The sequence below is a fragment of the Tenebrio molitor genome, chromosome 4 (assembly GCF_963966145.1).
Source record: "Tenebrio molitor chromosome 4, icTenMoli1.1, whole genome shotgun sequence".
Taxonomy (NCBI): domain Eukaryota; kingdom Metazoa; phylum Arthropoda; class Insecta; order Coleoptera; family Tenebrionidae; genus Tenebrio; species Tenebrio molitor.
Window position 1 is genome coordinate 2,712,538 of NC_091049.1, and position 20,016 is coordinate 2,732,553.

General features: G+C 47.4%; 5 protein-coding genes across 13 annotated transcripts in view; 3 read left to right on the forward strand and 2 right to left on the reverse strand.

Moving 5' to 3' along the window:
• The window catches only part of AdamTS-A (ADAM metallopeptidase with thrombospondin type 1 motif A), a 48,777-nt gene extending 43,439 nt beyond the window's left edge, over positions 1-5,338 (reverse strand). The window contains exons 1-2 of the mRNA XM_069044827.1: positions 5,167-5,338; positions 4,098-4,417 (exon numbers count right to left, since the gene is read on the reverse strand). Of these exons, the coding sequence (XP_068900928.1) occupies positions 4,098-4,266 (169 nt within the window). The 5' untranslated portion in view covers positions 4,267-4,417; positions 5,167-5,338. The remainder of the gene's footprint in view (positions 1-4,097; positions 4,418-5,166) is intronic.
• A 303-nt stretch (positions 5,339-5,641) lies between these two features.
• On the reverse strand, positions 5,642-11,451 carry g (adaptor-related protein complex 3, delta 1 subunit-like garnet). The gene is made up of 13 exons (XM_069044828.1): positions 11,414-11,451; positions 11,259-11,361; positions 11,109-11,204; positions 10,929-11,057; positions 10,739-10,879; positions 10,416-10,685; positions 10,194-10,267; positions 9,979-10,127; positions 9,784-9,929; positions 8,894-9,702; positions 7,996-8,535; positions 7,869-7,944; positions 5,642-6,052 (listed from the first exon to the last, which is right to left on the reverse strand). Exons 2-13 carry the CDS (start codon positions 11,352-11,354, stop codon positions 5,840-5,842), a joined length of 2,739 nt encoding a protein of 912 aa, XP_068900929.1. The 5' UTR covers positions 11,355-11,361; positions 11,414-11,451; the 3' UTR covers positions 5,642-5,839.
• Positions 11,452-11,762: 311 nt separating this feature from the next.
• Positions 11,763-12,130, forward strand: l(3)neo43 (cytochrome c oxidase assembly protein COX16 homolog l(3)neo43). The gene has a single exon (XM_069044841.1). It carries the CDS (start codon positions 11,763-11,765, stop codon positions 12,063-12,065), a length of 303 nt encoding a protein of 100 aa, XP_068900942.1. The 3' UTR covers positions 12,066-12,130.
• A 61-nt stretch (positions 12,131-12,191) lies between these two features.
• Kif3C (Kinesin family member 3C) lies at positions 12,192-16,397 on the forward strand. Of its 9 annotated transcripts, none has more exons than XR_011158811.1 (8): positions 12,192-12,752; positions 13,316-13,563; positions 13,612-15,146; positions 15,263-15,363; positions 15,416-15,501; positions 15,558-15,670; positions 15,732-15,858; positions 15,919-16,023. XR_011158811.1 is itself a non-coding variant. In XM_069044834.1 (8 exons), exons 2-8 carry the CDS (start codon positions 13,342-13,344, stop codon positions 16,174-16,176), a joined length of 2,280 nt encoding a protein of 759 aa, XP_068900935.1. In that variant the 5' UTR covers positions 12,194-12,752; positions 13,316-13,341; the 3' UTR covers positions 16,177-16,397. The 9 variants fall into 9 exon arrangements, 7 of the variants coding, with proteins under 7 accessions (XP_068900939.1, XP_068900935.1, XP_068900937.1 ...); XR_011158810.1 differs by having other exon boundaries at positions 15,901-16,022; XM_069044834.1 differs by lacking the exon at positions 15,558-15,670 and adding an exon at positions 16,073-16,397 and having other exon boundaries at positions 12,194-12,752.
• A 235-nt stretch (positions 16,398-16,632) lies between these two features.
• On the forward strand, positions 16,633-19,974 carry LOC138128632 (inner nuclear membrane protein Man1-like). Its single transcript, XM_069044840.1, has 9 exons — positions 16,633-16,890; positions 16,938-17,740; positions 17,793-17,965; positions 18,173-18,390; positions 18,560-18,694; positions 18,746-19,070; positions 19,120-19,252; positions 19,304-19,579; positions 19,630-19,974. The coding sequence occupies exons 2-9, from the start codon at positions 16,938-16,940 to the stop codon at positions 19,727-19,729; spliced, it is 2,163 nt and encodes a 720-aa protein (XP_068900941.1). The 5' UTR covers positions 16,633-16,890; the 3' UTR covers positions 19,730-19,974.
• The last annotated feature ends 42 nt before the right edge of the window (positions 19,975-20,016 follow it).

Sequence of the window (20,016 nt, forward strand, 5' to 3'; positions counted from 1 at the left end):
AAGTGGTGTAGTGAATAGAGATACAGTTACCAGGTGTGTTGGTAACTGGGTGATAGCAGGTTTGGGCAACCTGGGCTATAGATCAGTACCTTAATGCGTAAAACCTCCCTATACCATGGTATGATTCCTGAGCACCGGATGTCCGGGTGGGGCACCTTTGGCTCATGACACGGCTAGGCCGTTGACCGGGCGCGTTTCGTAGAGACGGCTGGTGGTGGCAACCAAATGCATCGATCATACGTGCTTGATTAAAAGGTTATGAGGTCATCCCGGTCCCCAGGTACTGAGGGGGCATAGTAACGTATGGAAGTGGGTTGTAGGCTCATACTCTGGCCGTGGCGGTCTTCCTCTGTGGAGACTGCGGGCGGGCTGTGCACCCCAAACTGCACACGGGGCCGTTACAGGTGCTGCCAGACCATCCAACGCAACCCCGGAATGTAGCGCTTTGAAGACGACGCCCGTGGTTCGAGCCCCTCATCATGATCGGGCTAGGGGGAGGAATCCCCCGGGTGAGTCACTGTATGACCTTGATTCGCGACAGATGTGTCAGGTGTTTATCATTTACATGTTTGTACCGTCCCATTGAGCAAACCCGAGTCCGGACCTGTGCTTTACCCTTTGAATGACTGAATGAGGTGGAGGTGAGTCCGATTGTAGATTATCGTATGACTGTAGCTGAGATTGTCTAATTTAATGTGTACCGATGAGTCTGATCGGTTAATTATCAAATATTGAGGGATAACGCCCTTGGGCAAAAATCAAGTCTTACAGTGGGGAATATCTATTATCTTCGAATAAATTCCTGCTGTTGTATTGTATAGGAATTCAAAATTTCATCGCACAGCAGGAATTCGAAATTCCTGCAGTAACGCGGACAAATCCCGACACAATTGTACCTGATGTCCATCTTCATTACTTCATATTTTAGAACCAAACAAAATTGAAATTTTCTCCAGCAGTGAAAATTCTCAATTCTTGGAACACCTGCTACATTTAACAAGCAAGTGCAAATTCTGCGTTAACAAGAAATCTCTCATAACCAATCTGTCAATTACTGAATAACCACACTTTCGAAGAAAAAACTCTTGCATTAACTGGTCAGACGCTTTTTATCGGTCTCGGTAAACGACTCCACAAATGGTCAAATGGATTTAAATCTGGGCCTCTCGCTGGTAATCCTATTTGTACACTCGCGACGGACCGCTTTTCACATAGTTATCCTTATCGAGAGCATTAACCAATCAACTCCACAAACCCCGATTCGAAATGACGATCTTCATTCACATGAGCTAGATTTTTTCCTGTCTTTTCTATTCTCTCAATCTTCACATCAAATCTCCGCCAAGATTCGCCATACCGAAATTGAAATAATTAACAGGCGTGTCCAGACATGCGTCCATCTTTCTTGACACATACCTGCAAAGGTCATCTAGCGGTTCACGGTATCATCTCCATGTACGCTCAATTGGACCCAGCTCGGGGAGTCGTGCCGGCTCTTTCGCTCCTTATCTTGTTTGCATCTGTCAAAATTTTCGCCTGATCTTTCTGCTTCCACTTTTATCACTTCCACCGATGATAATAATAATGGTGATCGGTCTATTTGCACAATGCGGAGCAAACAAAATATAAAAAAGAAACGACCCAGATGCGAGAGAGCCACGATCTGGTGGGATCAAGAGGCGTCCCACAGGGCGCCCCTTGGGTCCCTCTGTTGCGGCTCTAGCCAAGGTGACTCGATCTCGACGACAAATTATTTTCCAATTGCGAGACGAAAAGCCGGCGAACAATGGCCCATTAGGGAGCGAAGACTCATTGTTTCCAGCTGACAATGCGTCCATTAATAAAGAGAGGAGAGACGTTGGCGGACCGTCCGGCATGTGGAATTCCGATTTAGCGCCGCCATCCCTATTAAACTGTTTGTAAGTCATCGATATATTCGAGCCAATTAGGCGAACATCGTCGTTAACACACATCAATTCCGATCGTGATTCACGCGAGGGAAACGATCTCGGAGGAGCGACCATCCTCGGCCCAGACATCTAGATCGTCGCGACCCAGATGGAGCTGGGGCCCACCCTGCGCCGCCCCCGCGTCGCGGGGCAAGGTCGCGAACGGACAACCGCCTCCTTATCGCGGCGTCGCCGCCTTGACCCTCTTTCCGCCGACGAACAAACATCGCTGCCTTCCCGCCGTCTCAGAGAACGCAAAGTCAAGGACGCCGCCCGGAAAATCGCCGCCCATGGCGCGGTGCGTTAGCACCGACGGGGCCAGTGGCGTAACAAACACAAAATCCTCATTCCAATATTAATAACTAATTAGTTAGCAGACATTACGGACGTGGCGGTGCAAATTGATGTTAATGCGGCGGATTTTTAAGGAAACAGAAATGCCAAAACGTGGTTTTTACAGATAAAAGGAGTGATTTACAACGTGTTTGATGATGAGACAGAGCCTACTGTGATGAGCTTTAAAATGAAGCTAAATGAAATGGGTTATGACATTACTTATTCTGATGAAACGCTGCTTACGAAATTACGCTTTTAATTAGGAGGTCTGGGATGGAAGAATTGCGATAATGGAAGACCCACGGAGGAAAAAAAATGAAAATGGAATATATCGCTCATGTTCCAAAATATCGGCAAGGACGGCCAACGATATTTTTAGATAAAATATGGCGTAGTTAAAAGAACACATAGATGGGACAAGATTTTGGTTCTTGAGGTAAATTTAGATTTTATTGGTGGCAAAGACTATTTCAAAATTTTGAGCTTCGACTGCCAAAAATTATTAGGACGGACGCTTTGATTTAAAAGAAAATTGATTCACAGTCAAGTTTTAACTACTTATCCAACTATTTTACTGTTGAAGAACAACAAAGAAAAATTTCAACTAAAAAAAAATAGAACTGAAAACAAAACATCAACCTAGAAAACCTAAACAATAAGTTAAAGCCATGTTTTTTTTTACGTTGGACACACTGTTCGATTTCCGTCAAAATGAACATGTTGCTAAATTTCCCGCGACGTCTGAGTATTCTTTTTTGCAGACTAGTAAAACTGACAACAATGCACTAGACATTAACGCTATTTATAACCTCAAACTTAGAAAAACATAACCTAATTCAACGGACAGCTTTACTACCAAATTAAATGCAAAATTTCCATAATCTCCCATTATGTCAAAACAACGTGAATGCATTTTATAACTGAACTTTCAGATCACAAAAATATTTTTAGAAAGTCGGTTTCAATTCCGGAGTAACGAATAAAAAAAGGACGATGATGGAACCTTCACAGAAAAAAAGTAAAAATTGAATACATTACTCAGATTCAAAAATATCGTACAGAACTGACGTCCAGCAATGTGTTTAGATGAAACATGTAGGATGCCCACGACGTAATTATAAATGGACTCAAAATAAATCACCCATAAAAAATTCTATAAAAACTCGTAGGACAAAGAAAAAAATTTGCAAAAAACATAAAGCTTTGGTCGACTTGATCAGAAACGAAGCGAACAAGCGCGAAAAAAAATTAGGAAAAGTGTTTTCAATATGTGCTTTATTTCATCCGAAGGTGGACAATTTATTACATCATTATGCGTTGCTGACAGTGCCCATTCTGGTGAGCTCGTAGCTTGACAGTGATGAAAAGTAGGAAGGAACAATATCGCACCACGCATTCAGGCAGGATTAATTTATCATTGCGGATATTATTGTCAAATTTGATCATGAATAGTGAGTGCATGTGAGAAGACGCACGCCACTGGAGGCGGTTCTGTCTACATTAAAAATTCCCATACCTGGCCGTGATTTATTTGTGTTGAAAACACTCAGAAAGCTTCAAGTGAGCGGTCATCGTTGCAGTCAGGAGGGGTATTTAGGTACGTTAGCGATACGTCGCTTGGTAAAAAATGTAGAAAAATAAACAGTAGGACAGTTCCCCCCTCGGTCACGTTAGTGCCGGTGGCAAGGCCGCGGTTTGTTTTGTCGAAAAATTAACATCGCCTCGGCGAGTGGGAGGAGATGCGTGTTTTCCCCCCAAAAACCCGCCTAGACAACTCGAGATTCGGTTATCTCTACGGTCGTAAATCCTCACCTTTCTGGCTGACAACGGTGGTCGGCGCTTCGGCGGCGGCCCCCGGCCGCTTCTGTCGGAACGCTCCCTGGCCCAGCATCACCCACACCGTCACTATCACCGCCACGAGGACCAGGATGGCCACGCACACTAGTCCCGTGGTGCACCGGTGCCTCAGCTTGGGGCCCATCTCGTCCGCACGCAACGTCCGCTCGCGATTACCTGTTGGACACTCGCGAAATCGAGGAGGCAATGTTCCTGTGGGCGCCGGCGGTGCAGGATGGCGGAAGGACCATCGCGATCTAGTCAGAGAGCACGCACGCACCAGTACATTTTCTACCCTGAAACAAAAACAAACAGCTGATAACGAGGGCGTTCACCCGGCGCTGACACCGATCCGGCGAGCGTCGCTATCCGGCGCGAAGGACCAGCGCCCGAGCGAGACTGCCTGGCCCCATCATAGACGGCACCCATCGAATTCTAATCTTGAACTTGGCGAGCCGCGCCGATCCGATCAGGAAGAAATAAAAGCGGAAAACGAGATCGAACTAACCTCAATTCCATTGATGGAAACATAAAAAAAATAATAAAATTTCGCAACGGCAGTAAAGCGGCGGTTTTTATTGTGAATTCAACAGTTCGGGCGGCGATCGCGGCCGGGGGGAGTACGCGACACGCGATTTTCCGCAACGCTAGCTTTTATAGTAAATTCAACACTCATTGTACGAACTAAATTTCCTGTTTAATGGCTCGTCCGTTGACCTAATAAATGAAATTATGAAACGTTCGCGAATTAAAATAGCGCCCGAACGAGGCCGCATTCAAATCCGGACCGATAGGAGGAAGCGTTCCGCCGCCCCCCGCCAATTAGCGCGCCCGCTAATTGGAAACGGTACCACATGTGCCGCCGATCGAAATATAATCGCCTTTTATTTACGTTTTACTATACGTTTCCGCAACATGTGCCCGCCGGATTACATCACCCGCCGAAAAAGCTTCCCGCCCCCGGCGCGGTCGCTCCGCCGAGCCGCATCAATGGGCGCGATTTATGAATGGAGCGGCGCGATTGATTTGCTTTTTTGCCACTTACGTGGTCCGGTGTCCCTGGCGTACTATACGGGGTGGCCACACACAGACGGGACGATCGCGCCCCCGCTCGACTTCCACGCGCTGTACTTTCGCAACGAACGCTCGACGAAGACTGCGCCGGTGAGCCGGACTGGACTTCGGTGGACTGACTTCTCCCACAAGCGCTGCTCTTCGCTGGCGCACTCTTTATATGTGAAAGAATAATTAAAAAAAAATTGCAACAGAGGTCACTCCGCCGAGACGGACGACGGATCGGCGTTCGGATTTGTAGCGGTGCGCGATTTTTTGCTAAAACTCCGATTACCGATTCGCGAGTCCCACCGAAAACCACCTCCTCTTCTGTGCTTCACCGGTGGCTCGCCTCGTCTTCCTAACCTACCTTCCGGCGATAAATAGAGCTTGACCCCGCTCCCGTCCCGTTTCAGATGACATCCGCGCAATGTCGAAAAAGATAGTGTTTAATTAATAAAACGACATGATTTCTTTATCGTTTCTTCAATAAACAATAATACAATAACATGATTAATTATAATTTCCAATGATTATAAAATGATTTGTTGGATTATCAACTTATTCTTCTGCACTTTTATAACACAAATTCAAGCTGTTAACATAAGAAAATTAGATTATCGAGAGAGAAGGTCGAGGAGTATTGGATCGCAGCCGGCGCGGAATCACTGAAATTCTTTGCTAGGTGTTGATATTCCTAACGCTTCTTCGTAGCCAGACGTCGGTTTCTTCTTGCTTTTCGTTTTGCCTTCCTTATCTTTCTTCTCCTTTTTGTCTTTTTTCGGTTTTTTTGATTTCTTCGCGTCGCCGTCGCCTTTCTCGCGGTGCTTGCTACTTTTCTCGGACTTCTTCTTTTCCCCTTCCTTGTCCTTGTCCGTCTGAAAGGATACAACACGTCAGACTTCCACTTCGAGGAGGAGGGAATCTCGGATTTCGGGCTTGCGGGATGGGACGGACAGGATGACAAAACCTCGTGACCTTGCAGTTCATTTAACTCTCTTATTATTAAACATCGAATTCATTTCTGCGTCAACGAAACTTCACACCGAATATATTTATTTCTATTTTCTCGCCCGACCTTCGGCTCGACCTAGGCTCGCTCTTTTTGACTCATATTTTCACGTTTTCGCGCTAAATTCAATCTTATCTGACACGTACCTCGCCACAAGTTTACGAATTCATCTATTTATTTAAAAAAAAATCCTAAACAAATTCATTTTTTGACTAATAGTTCGTTAAATTTTGATAAATAATTCCTTCCTTTTCCTTACACGTTTTAAATCTTGGAGATTAAAAAACCCAAACTACTCAATGAACAATGACTTTCCATTCATTATTTTATCGTATTTATATTACTAAATGTTTTGTTTTTAAAATCTATTTTTATATTTAATCTCGGCTGGTTTCTTTGTTATGAACTTTGGTAGTCTTTCGACGATTTCTTGTTTTTCTTTCCCCAATAATTCTGCTCCACACTGTTTACATCTCTTTTCACCGTTTTCTTTCTAGAACTCTTTGCCCACATTCACATATTGATCTGTCTTTCTACTTATTTTCTATTTTCATTACAAAAAGAGAAAAACAATCATTAACTGTTATTAAACATAATCGTGTTGTTTTCGTGTTTAGAATCTACTTTTTTCCTATTTAATTGTCTCCCAATTTTGTCTGTTTTTTCAACCACCACTTTTCAATACAAATATGTATGTATTAATTTTTTTGCTTCTATGATTACATTCTTCTACACGCCAACCCAATCTATTTAAAAAATCAAATTAAGATTGCCGAAAAAGTCAAGTCTGAACTGAAAAAACCAAAAATGTCACCTACAACAGTCGAAAAAACACAAAAATCATAAAACAAGAACAACTATCAGTTTCTTCCCAAATCAACTTTATAATTCACCTCAGCAATACTTTAACCACCCAATATAACACAATAACACCAATTTTCGTCTAATTTGAAATAAATTAGTGAACATTTGCGAATTCTAGTTCGAATTTTGACAAATTGTAGCTGTAAATGTGACATTAATCAGTGTTGCCAACCTGACATGTCTTTCACTGCCACTAATTTTATCACGGCCCACTTTACCTTTTATTTCGAGAAATTTAATTTTGACAGAGGTCTCAAGGTCAAAATAAAACATTTACCACTAGAAATAGAGAGAGGAAAGTTAAATAAACTTTCCGAAAGTGAAGTCCAACGTAAGTTTTACGTAAATTGCACCTATCGAGCTATTCTAATTTGGCGTTTCGCCACATCAAACACATTACGTCATTTTCGCTCCTTTTGATCTAATTATTTATCTATTACAAATTCTTCTAGATTCAAACCCTTTTCTGTCCATTCTAGACCGTTCTCGATCGATATCGCTCAAAAAATTGCCAATCAAATCCATGTGTGTCAATTAGCACACGTGTATTCTGTGTTGCCTACCGCAGTTTCTTTTTACAGTTCTCTACATGCCTCGCTTTCTAAGAAACATTTCACTGCACGGTCTGTTCTATTAATACGAAACGGCCTAAACTGACCAGTAAATTATGACTAAACGATGACTAATCACTCTTCTGGCGGGCTGCCCAACACAAAACAAATGACTAAACCTCGTCTACCAGGTGTGCAAAAGAAAACAAATCAAACCTTCGCACTTGCTTTCGTCGATCGCAGCGCCACCACTCGACTACAACTTACCTTCTTCTTCGACTTCTTCACTTTCTTCTCCTCCTTTGCCTCGGTCGCTTCCGTCACTCCCTCGTAAACGGGAGGTCTGCAACAATGCGGTCAAAATTACGCAAGTGTGAACAATTAAGCGACTAACAACTCCAAGTCGATGTTGAGCGCCCTGTGTGGGTCGTCGACGTGTCCGTGACTGCTGTCCGAGTCCGACAGCGTCGCCCCCTCGGGCAGTTCCAGTTCCCTCTTCACCTCGACGACGGGTCCCTCGTTGACGTTCTCGTCGGACGAACTCTCCGACTTGTGTTTCTTCTTCTTGTTCTTCTTCTTCATCTTCTTCCTGCTGGCGTTCATGTTCAAGTACTTGTCGGAGCGTTTCTGACCGGCGACTTTGAGCGGCACGCTCAGGTCGATCTCGGCGACGGGGATGACGTCCACGTTGGTTCCTTCGTTGATGATTTTGTCGCCGTCGCTGCCTTTCAAGTAGTGCGGGTTGTTTTGCTGTTCGTATTTGCGAGCCTCGCGACTCTTCCGCAGCTCCTCCTCGGTGGGCTCGGGCTGGTAGCGCTCCGACCGGCCGTAATCCAGCTTGTCGGACTTGACGAAGAGGTTGTCCATCACCTCGTGATCACTCTCCGAGTCGGAGTCCTCTGGGGGCTCGTTGATCCACGCGTCCAGGTCCAAACTGAAAGCGAAGGACGCATCCATCAGATTTTACTCTTTCGGAGTGTTGAAAAGCTAATCGCAGGGAAAATATGTCACGGACGATAAGCGAAGTTGTTCTAATCTGTCAACACCCTGGATATTTGTGTCAGGAGCACAAATGATTGATTCATCAATCACAATGGCAACCGTGCTTACGATTAAAATGAATTGTAATTATTCTTGTAATCTAATTAATGTTGATAAGACGCGAACGACGTTATTTATGGCTCAATCCAATGGTGTCAAAAGTGACGCTTGTAAAATATGGTCGTACAATTAATTATAATACGGATTTCAGTGGAAATGTCGCAGATTAAAGCTCCGTCTCTGATCCTTACCCTTCCGGCAGGGGCACCTTCTTCTGCGCCTTGGGAGCCACCGGATTCAGCTCGCCCCCGAACAAAGCCAGAAGATCCGCCGCCACCGTCTCGTCGCCGTCCCTCTTCTCGACCGGATCGTCGCAATCCATAATTTTGTCGGCGTCGCCGCGCTTCACCTTGCCGATCTCCTCCTTGACTATGTTGACGATGACGAGCGACGTGCTCGACCTCTCCTGCACCTCCAGCTCGCCCGACTTCAGGCTCTCGTGCAGCTTGGCCGAGATGTCGTCGCACAAGCCCACCACCTCGTCGTACTTGCCCTCCAGCTCGTACCCCCGCATCACGTGGGCCAGCAGCTTGACGACGTTGTGGATGAAGACCGACTCGATGTGTTGCGGCAGCGATTTGTACTTGAGCATGGAGCGCAGCGTCTGCTCGGGCTGCTTCAGCTCGACGGCGAACTCGCCGCACAGCCAGGCCGCCGCGTACAGCACCTCCTGCATGATGGTGAACTGGGAGGTGGACGAGTAGACGTCGAGCAGCTGCGCCATCTCGCAGACGGCGAACGGCCGGATCGCCTGGACGCGGATGCACACGTCCATCAGCTGGGCCCCGATCACGTGGCCCTGCTTCGACCCGAACTCCATCTGGGCGAGCTCCACCAGAACTGTCACGTACCACTCGAAATTCGTTATGAACTGGTAATTGTTCTGGGAGCAAATTAAAATTATCTTGCTCAGGAGCTCGTCGCGGTAGATCGTCCCTTCGGCTTTGTCCATGTGAACCATCAACTTCTTCACGATCTCCATGAGATTCTTTTTTGACACCTGCACCGAGATTATGACATTTATCGCTGAATCACCGGACCCGAGAATATGACATTTGACGTCATGGCACACTATACTCACCATTCCATACAACAAATCCAAAGCCCTCAAACGTATTGACTCATCTTTATCTTCCAAACACTGCAAAATCAAGTCTTTGTGAGCTTGAACGCTCTTAGGGTGAGTCTTCAGGATCTTTGACATGGCCAACAAGCCCAAATATTTCACTGAAAAAATTACGCTCAGTCAAAAAACAACCGTGATCATTGGGCTTACAATTCTGATCAGAATCTTCGATCAAAATCCTCAGTTTCTGCACGCACAGTTGTATGCTGGCGGCGTGATTTGGCATCCCCGACGAAATACTAATCAGCACGGCTATGACCGTGTTGATGCATTCATACAGCAGACTCATAGCGGAAGTGCTAGAAAATTTGAGGTTATGTCAGATTTATGTCAACGCTAGAGTCAGCAAGCTCTAGCACACCTACCTGTGTATCAGATTGGTCAGAGGTTCAATCAATTTTTTACCTAGCCTAGGTTCTAACGGGGTTAGGGCGCCAAACTAGAAAAACAAAAAGCAGTGAATACCTTGCGACGGTATTGACCAAAGGCAGTGTCAATTTCCTGCCCAATTGGGGCTCAACCATGGTAAAATGTGAAAACTGTTCCATTAAAAAAAAAAAAAAAGATTGAGGGACCGTCGCACTCACCAGTTTGATGATTTTTATCAACATCCAGTTGTTGGTGCTCGTGGTCATCAATTTGAAAAAAACCGGCGCCAGACTTAGGTAGTTTTTCGGGTTTTTCCGCGCCAACTCGCAGACCACGTTCACGGCGGCGGATTGGACCCCCGGATCGGGGTCCTCGAGTTTTTCCTTCAGTTTTGGAAAAGCGGGACGCAACGCTTCTGGATATTTAAGGAACACTTTATACATCATCAGTACAGCTTTTTTCCTAATGTACGGTTTGGTAGAACTCAACTGCAACAACCCCCGGTCGAGACTGTCCGAATTTAATTGACAAAAAAACGTACCAAAGTCAAAATATCGTTTGAAAGATCCCTGGCCAGGTCCATACTGATGTAACAACTCAACGAGGTCAAGGCCAAACCCGCTTCATACTGATTCTGTGAATTCAACTCTTTCCTGATCATGTTGGTGGTCAACATTAGCAACTGCAACCGAGCGGGTCAGTGAAAATGGAGAGAGTGGAGCGCGCCTCACCTCTGAATCACAGTGGAATGACTGACTAGCCGCCAGGTAACCTATCCGCTTCAAAGTAAACTTACTGGAGCTCATCACTTCGATGATGTTGAAGCCGGCCCACGAAATGTCGTAACCTAACATTTGCAACTGCAACAGAACAAATCACTGACGACTTCAGCGAGTTGAGGTGAGACTCACGTAGGTCAGTTTGGCTATTGCGTTGCTCTTGACGGACAAGTTGTCCTGTCGGAGCTCCTGTTTTATGTCTTCCATGCATTGCGATATATATTTGGCCTAAAAACAACGAATCTAGACTGACACAAAACATAACCTCAAAAACTTCACAACCTCATTTTCCTTGTTATTACGTATTCCCCGGACCAAGTCGGTCAGGTTCTTGTCGAACATGCGTTCTATATTACCCTTGACTTTCTTTAAAGCCATTTTAGCACTAGAATTCGGCAAATTTGCATTAATCTGAATCCCGACTGGAAACCGCTTACTACTCTCAAGTCCTACGATTCTAGCGATTTTCTTGTTCCGAAGGACTTGAATTTCACTTTTCTCATATCACAGTATTTTTTTCGAAGAGTACACAAGCATTTTACCCAAATAAAGTTTGTGTACTTATCTCAGCCACGTTACCGATGACAGAATTGACAAGTGACAGGTCACAGTAGCGGCTCGTCTCTGGGGGCGCACTTTCAAAAACTAATTTCAACCGCGACGAGGTACAAAGACGCGCGAGAACGCATCCGCACAATTAACAATTTTTAGATTTACGATTGCGTCAAGTGACGAGCCTCACAAATTGGATTTGTTGTAGATCGAGGCATGACATAACCTCAAAAAATGGCGAATCTGGGGGCGAAAATTAACCAGTTCCTCAACAGGAGGTCCATCAAGTACGGTCTGCCGTTCCTTCTAGTCGTCCTCGGGGGCTCGTTCGGTCTACGAGAGTTTGCCCAGTTAAGGTATCAATTTTCTAAGGTTTCAAGTGTTAAGCCTGAAGAGTTCAAGAAGTTGGGGATACAGATGAAGAAACCGGGCGAAGTGACGCTCGAAACGGAATACGAGAAAATAAAGGATATGGATATTGACAATTGGGAGCAGGTCCGAGGGCCGAGGCCCTGGGAAGAACAGACAAATAAATAAAACTCGTTTTGTTAAATTTTATTTTAATTGAATAACTATTACAAATAAATTTGTTTTTCAACGTATTTAAGTTTTATATATTTTATTCTACATTTTTACTTGTTATTTACGAAATGGTGAACTAGGACCGGTGGTCTTGTTGTAACCTAACCTTACTTTTAAATGTCAAAAAAATGGGGCTTTTTTAAATGTAATTTTTACTTTTATTAATTGCGTTAGGACTCAGTAAGAAGCAATTTGGTTCATTTTTTTAGTTATTTACTCGAAAACGGATGGCACGACAAGTTACGTATCCAATCTGTCTTGTGCTTAACAAAATGCAGAAGAGCAAAAGAATTTGAATTTCGAAAGCATCGTTTACTTAAAGAGCGAAGTATTCTTGAGCGGGACTTAGAGCATGCGACTCCTGCACCATCAGGTCTTTCTTGCCCCCTTTTCCCGTTTGTTCTTATCCCATTTGAATAATTTTTAATTCGTGGAAAAACTCACCGGAACAAACCTTTCCACATAATTAATCAGAAGCGATCACGCACGACATGTCCATCTGTGAATTCCCGAGCGTCGTGGCGCAGGTCGCAGCTTTTGCATGTCCGAATGGTCAGTTCACTTCCATCCGGCGGCGATGCTTGTCGCCTAAGTGTGCCACAGTAAAAACAAGCGCGAATTAGCATTTCGACTCGTTTTGGGGTAAGAAAACTCCTGTACCCTCCGGTCCACCCCCTGTCACTGGTCCACCCCAACCGAGTCGCCTATTAAGTGTCCCAATAGCTTATTAGAGCGCTCGTCCGACATAATTTTGTTGTGATAGTTTATGTTACCCTTAGTGACCGCTCTTTTCAAGTTCAAACCGTTTAATAATAAGTCAATCGATAATTCACAAGGGGTCTACTTATCGCACGGGGGGTGGAGGCGGCGTAACCTTGCCCCACTTCCCAACTCGTGCACTCGCAATTAACCCGAATGTTTTCGATTCCAGTTAAGGAATTTACATGTTCGAACATGCGAGTGCGTTCGGTCGAAATGACTCACTTTCTGCTTAAGTGTGACATGTGTCAACATGTCACGGTTAATTGTCCATCGATTGGATCGTTCCGCTCCAATTATCTAATGAATATTTCAGTTTTGTTGGTATTTGCCTCAAGGGTGAGACGTTGCATGTCGCTCGTGTTAAATTCGAGATTGTTGACCCTCAAGTCACATAAATTATCCCCAAACGAGGGAAGGTTGTTCGATAAGTGGATAGTTTGCAGATGATGCTTTGAAAGCAGCGAGGGTAATGGCGGAGAACGTGAAAGTCATCGTGAGATGTCGTCCCATGAACAAGAAGGAGCAAGACATGAACTGTCAATGCGTGGTGAAGATGAGGAACTGCGTGGTGGAGACGTGGGACCCCAGCGAGGGGCCCTCCTTCCCCAAGCAGTTCACGTTCGACTCCACCTACGACCAGGACTCCACCACCGAAGCGATCTACAACGACATCTGCTACCCTCTAGTCGAGGTACTGACATTCCAGAGTTTACCCCCTTGAGACAATTTCTTCTTGTAGAGCGTCCTGGAGGGCTACAACGCCACCATCTTCGTCTACGGCCAGACGGGTTGCGGCAAGTCGCACACCATGGAGGGCCACAAATCGGACAGCCCCGAGAAGGGCGTCATCTCGCGCGCCTTCGAGCACATCTTCGAGGCCATCTCCGTCACCACCGGTGTCAAATACCTCGCCCTCATCAGCTACCTGGAGATCTACAACGAGCAGATCAGAGACTTGCTTTTGCCCAACGACAAGATCACCGCCTGCGCGCTCAACCTGAAGGAGAGCCCCACCGAAGGGGTCACCGTCCCTGGACTGACCTCCCACCCGGTGCACAACGCCTCCGAATGCGAACACTTCCTCAGCCTGGGCTCGAAGAACCGCATAATCGGGGCCACCCTCATGAACCAGAACAGCTCCAGGTCGCACAGCATCTTCACCATAAGCATCGAGCAGATCACCAACATCAACAACAACGAGAGCCTGAGGAAGGGGAAGTTGAACCTGGTGGACCTGGCGGGGTCGGAGAGGCAGGCGAAGACTGGAGCCACCGGGGACAGGCTGAAGGAGGCGACTAAGATAAATCTGTCTTTGAGTGCTTTGGGCAACGTTATTTCGGCGCTGGTGGACGGGAAAGCGAAGCACATCCCGTACAGAGACTCCAAGTTGACGAGGCTTCTTCAGGACTCTCTTGGAGGCAACACGAGGACGTTGATGATCGCGTGCGTCAGTCCTTCGAGTAGGGATTATGTGGAGACGTTGTCGACGTTGAGGTATGCCAACAGGGCGAAGAATATCCACAACAAGCCCATAGTGAACGAAGATCCGAAGGACACCATGTTGCGTCAGTACCAGGAGGAGATTGAGCGGTTGAAGAATCTCTTGGGGAACCAGCAGTTGAAGATCGAGGAGGTGTCAGTCGTAGAAGAAGAAGAACCTCCAGATCTGGACGCGCGACGCGACCGCTTGATCCAAGAGTACCAACAGGAAATGGAGAAGTTGAAGAACCTTCACGAGAATGAAAAGCACGAAAAGGAAAACGTCCTCAAGCAGATCCAGTCGATCAAAGAAGAATACGAGCAGAACATCCAGAAGCTCAACAGCGACATCCAAGAAAAGACGCAGAAGGAGCTGTGCAGCAAAGAGGAGATTCTGGGGAGGATCGAGGCGCTGAAGAAGGCGATGATCGGCGGGGAGAAAGCCAACGACCAGGAGCTGTCCGAAAGGAGGAAGCGCAAGAAAATGGCGGCGGAGAGGCGCGCCAGCGTGATCGCGCACCTCTTGGCGAAGATCGACATGAACGAAGACAGGGAGATCCTTCACAATCAGTACAAGGACATCAGCCAGGAGTTGAACTTGAAGACGGAGGCTCTCCGGAGGTACAGACACAAAGTGAAGAGCCTGGAGAAGGAGATTTCGGACATCCAGAGCGAGTTCGAGACCGAGAGGCAGGACTACCTGGAGACGATCAGGAAGCAGGACCAGAACATCAAGTTGCTGTCGCAGGTTGCGGAGAAGATGGCGAGTACCATGAAGAAGGAGTGCAACTACAGGTGGGTGCGGTGAATCCAGTCTGTGGTACGGCTGGCAGTACTATGTACCTACTAGTCTGGTGCGGCAAGCCGTACCGCCGGTGTTGTATTTTTATTTAGCATTGTGTTGGCAACAGCGATCTGGAGACCATCAAGGAGGAGGCGGTGTGGCTGGAGGAGTCCCAGAGGTACAAACTCCCCGAAGTGATAACCCCGCGGACCAAACTGCCGCCCCCAGGTGAGTCCCAGACGTGAGAGTAGACGTGCCGCGTCATAACGGTTGTGTTTAGGTCGCTTGCACGACATACAAACGGCTCCGGCCAGGTTGCAAGAGTCGTTCGACGAAGAGCTGTACGATAGAGATTTTTTAGAAAAGGTGATGCTCAAAATTCAATTTTCAATTTGTTTTCAATTGGCTTTTTAACACGACAGTCAGGGGCGTTACCTCGGTCTTTCCTTTGGTTTTTGTTTATTAAAGCACGCCCGTTTTTGTGCATGCCGCACCAGGACAGAACCACAATCGAATGTCGGCGGGAGAGCTCGAGGTAAGGCCTCTGGGGGAGGGCGGAGACGGGGTGTGGCGGTAACCGGTCGATTTGTCTACAGAAACTGGAAAAGTCCGAGAAGGAGGACATCATAGGAAGCTACTTCGCTCCGACGACGAAGAGGGCGGCCGAGCTGTTGAGTCAGTCGTCGAGACTCGACGCCAATCGAGTCTTCAACACCTGGAGAGGTAAGATCGAGGCGCGGTAATCTGGATGCTAAGTCGACGCAGGCTCCGTCACGTTCACAGATTTCGCCAGGAGGAACAAGCCCAAGTCTACGGAAGACCACGAAGGGGGCCGGCCCGGCAGACCCCCGAACCTGAGTGGCAGCTTCAATAACCTGTGGCTGAACGGTAGATAGGTGCGGGGCGATTTCTAACTGTGACGGGTGGATTTTTACAGGGGCAGAGGGAACCTCGAGGAAGCCTCTACGACTTGAAGCGTTGCCAAACATCGATAGTCATCGTAGCAGAAATCAAAGACTAAACTCGTTGGACTTTTTGTAACATATTTAGCGCCTGTGTGAGACATTTAAGCAATCTGTCGATTCAAATTCGATTTTGGAACGTACAAGTCACAGCGTTTTTGAGGTTATGTTGATACGTCAGTCACGAATCAGTACGTTTCGATATTGAACGACCAATACCCTGTCCGTGTGATACGTTTGAGATTTTGAAGATATTTTATTATGTATTTTTATGAGAATAAAGTACATTACAAAACGGTGGGTTAGTTTTGAAAATGGCGGTGCCAGAGACACTTCCTCGTTTTCCCAGTTGATGTATTCCCGTTTTGGTGTTTTAATTGTTGGATCGAGGGACGAATGAGGTGGTTGTTAATTGCGGTGGTGTCGAATACGCTCGAGTTGGTTTGTTCGGATTGAAATGAAGGGGTTTGGGGGTTGTTTGGGGCGTCGGGGTGTGACTTTAGTCACGATCATTTCAAAACCGGCTTTCGCAGCGCCCCCTGCAGCGGAAAAAATTGTAACGTCACGTCTATTTATGGAAGGCCGACGCTTGATGTTCTCGTTGGCGTTCGTGTAAAAAAGTAACGTAAAAATCAGTGTGAAAAGTGTAAAAAGTGTTGGCGGCGATCCCGGACGAGCCCCTGACGTTCGCTGGAGCGAATCGGCGACATTTCGTGCGGACGGAGTCAAGGTCGCCTTTAGCGCGGTTCTTTCACCGCGTCTTTAAATGTAAATTGGCCCGACGAACGCCAAGGTAAGTCGTGCGTTGCCGCCGGAACCGTTCCCGACGCCTTTTTCCAGATGGTGGACGTGGACAATTTAACCGACGCCGAGCTGCGGTCGAAGTTGATTGAGTTTGGCTTCCCAGTAATGCCCATCACGGGCACGACCCGCAAGACCATGACGAAGAAGCTGAAGATGCTGCTGGAGAACAAGAGCAAGATCAGCAAGGAGAATCGGCGCTCACTGGGGCGCTACTCCAGCGAGGACGAGAGCGACTCAGACGCCAAGTCGGCCAAGAGGGACAAGTACAAGCGGGCGACGATGGCGGCGCCGCTGATGCAGCCGCCGCAGGTGCGCAAGCGGCCGAGCAAGGTCGAGCCGACGGTGGTGGAGCCGCCACCCGTCAGAAAAGAGGTGAAAACCACCACCACCACCAGGACCACGAAGATCCTCCAGGCGGCGCACGACGAGTTCGACACGGGGTCGGAGTCCGACGAGGTGGCCGACAAGTACGGCGGCGGGTCGAGCTTCCGCAAGGAGAGCCCCGCGTTGAGCGACGGCTTCAAGAAGACGCCGTCCCCGAGCAGGCTTCCGCCCAGCTTCGCGTCCGCGTCGTCGGCGGCGGACGCGGCGTCGGACAAAATCAACCAGATCAGATCGAGACTGTCACAGTACAACTCAGGGTATGACAAATCGTACTATACGTCACCGACGGAGGATTTGTTGAAGGAGAAGGAGAACACGCCGTTCTTGAGCAACTTCACCAAGAGGCTGTCGCAGCTGTCGGAGAGCCCCAAGTCCGCGGGATTCGAGTACAAGAGCGACATCATCAAGGAGAACGACGTAAACGGAGGTGGCTCCACCAGAGCCTACCTGAACAGGTAACTGGAGATTTTCGTCGCGCACTGTTGGTACTGAATCTGGACGTGTTAGTTACAGGGCCACCAGAGGGCGTCCCACCACCTACGACTACCGAGTGCCCAACCAGAACATCTTCAAGAACAACTTCGTCCCGTTCATGGTGTTGGTCGTCGCGTTTTTGTTTTTCATCATCGTCGCCATTGTTTATTTAGGCATTCGGTCCGATACATCACTGGAAGTTACCGGTAAGGACGATGATAATGATTATATCAAAACCGGGGCTTAGAGTCGAGCGATCAACACTTTTTTTATAGTTTGTATCAGGAGTTTTTTAACCAAGAATAAAGTCTATCACTGCGATAATTTTTTTGTTTTAATCGTTTCCTCTTCCTCGATCCCGGGCGGCGACGATGGGAAAAGTGAAAATTTTCAATTTCTTGTTTGTTTTGCAGCCACCGTGCCTATTTGTGTTAAAACTGACGTCAACTCGAAGAGGTACGTCAACTGCGTCCTGGAGGACGAGGTCAAGCCGGCGATCAACCTCCTCAAGGCCATCAAGCCCGAGCTGAACAGGAGGGCCCTCAAAAACAAGTGCGACAACAATAGAGCCAAGCCCTACATGACCGAGAACGACACGGTGGAGTACGTCACTGCCAACTTCGCCGTTAAGGTGAGCCACAGGCGAGGTTCAGTTGTTTTAATGTCAGTAAAAAATTTCAAATAAAAAAACATTACAAGCAATCTGCAGGTGATTTTTAAAAGAAGCAAATTACGAATGCGTTGAGTGCATTCTAGGATGTTATTATCATTCTCTTATCAGTGACGGTTGTTGCTTTTAGGACAAAGCGCGGGTCACCACCGACCTGAACAACCTGGAGGTGTTGTCGTTCTTCAACCCCTCGTGCGGCGTGAGCGTGCTGCAAGTCCAAGAAGACGGCGTCACGTTTATCGAGAGCGCCATCGCAGCCGACATGGTGAGTTAAGTCTGTTTGAAAAGAAAATTAAGTAAAACGTTGAAACGCCAGGAACAAGTGGTTGAGGGTCGGCGCAACAAAGTGACGGCGTTGATCTCGCGCCACCCTTACATCCCCTGGAAGTGCTACTTCTACAACACGATCTGGTCTCTGCTGAGCGTGGTGAGCTCTCTCGTAGGGGGCGTGGCCATACTGTACGCCCTCAACGTCGCCTTCAAATGGTACAAACAGCAGCGCCAGAGAGAGCAAGAAGAGGAGATGGCCTTGGTGGAGAACATCATCGACGTCCTCCAGTCGAACGCCACCGACACCGGCGACAACTACATGGTGGTCAACCACGTCCGCGACATGATCCTGCCAATCAACGAGCGCAAAAGTGAGCGTCCCCGCCCCCCAACCACTCCCTCTCACGCCTTCTGTTCCAGACAAGCAGAAACTGTGGGCGCGCGCGGTCCAATACATCCACGAGAACGAATCGCGCATCCGGACGGAGGAAAGGACGGTGCAAGGGGAATACGCGGAGGTGTGGCGATGGCTCGGGGGCTCCAATCTCAGCACGTATGACGCGCCGTCGGTGTAGAGGGCGTGGCTGAGCGTTTTTGTTGACAGGTCGAGGAACAAGAGCTGGCAGGGCCAGGCGTTCGAGACGCAAGTCGGCTCGGTGAACAGTCTGCCGTGCTCGCCGACGCCATGTCTCAAGGTCAGAGGGATGGTGGAGGAGGGCGACCGCAACACCCACGCCATCAAGAAGGCGGTGCTGGGCAAGTGCGCACATCAATGCAGAATCTTGCACTGCGCGGTCGACACGAATTCGAACTGCGTCTATCTGAAGTGCGCCGATCCGAGCGACGCCGCCGTGGCCTACAGGAATCTCCACGGGTGGTGGTGAGTTGGCGGGGCGGGGCTCAGGAAGGAGTCTGACTGTGGGATTGTAGGTACGCGGGGAACCTGGTCACGGTCAAATATCTGCGACTGGAGAGGTACATGCAGAGGTTCCCGGACTCGCCGGTCAGCGGACCGCCATACCTACAATAAGCTAATTTTTTAATGATTAACGAATTAAAAACTGTTTTTTACTTTGTGACTGATAGTGTGTTATTTGTTTTTAAATATTAGATGAGCGACTAACTAATCGTTAAGTATAATGTTGAGCATAAGACAACTTTAATTTCATTTTAAACAATTGCGTTAGAAAAATTTAATAACTGTATTTTTCAATACGTATTAATACATTGTATTTGTATAAATTTTCTATTTTACAATAAAATTGTACAAAACGAGTCGTTTTGCACCTTTATTTTCAGTCACCTGGTATATGTGGT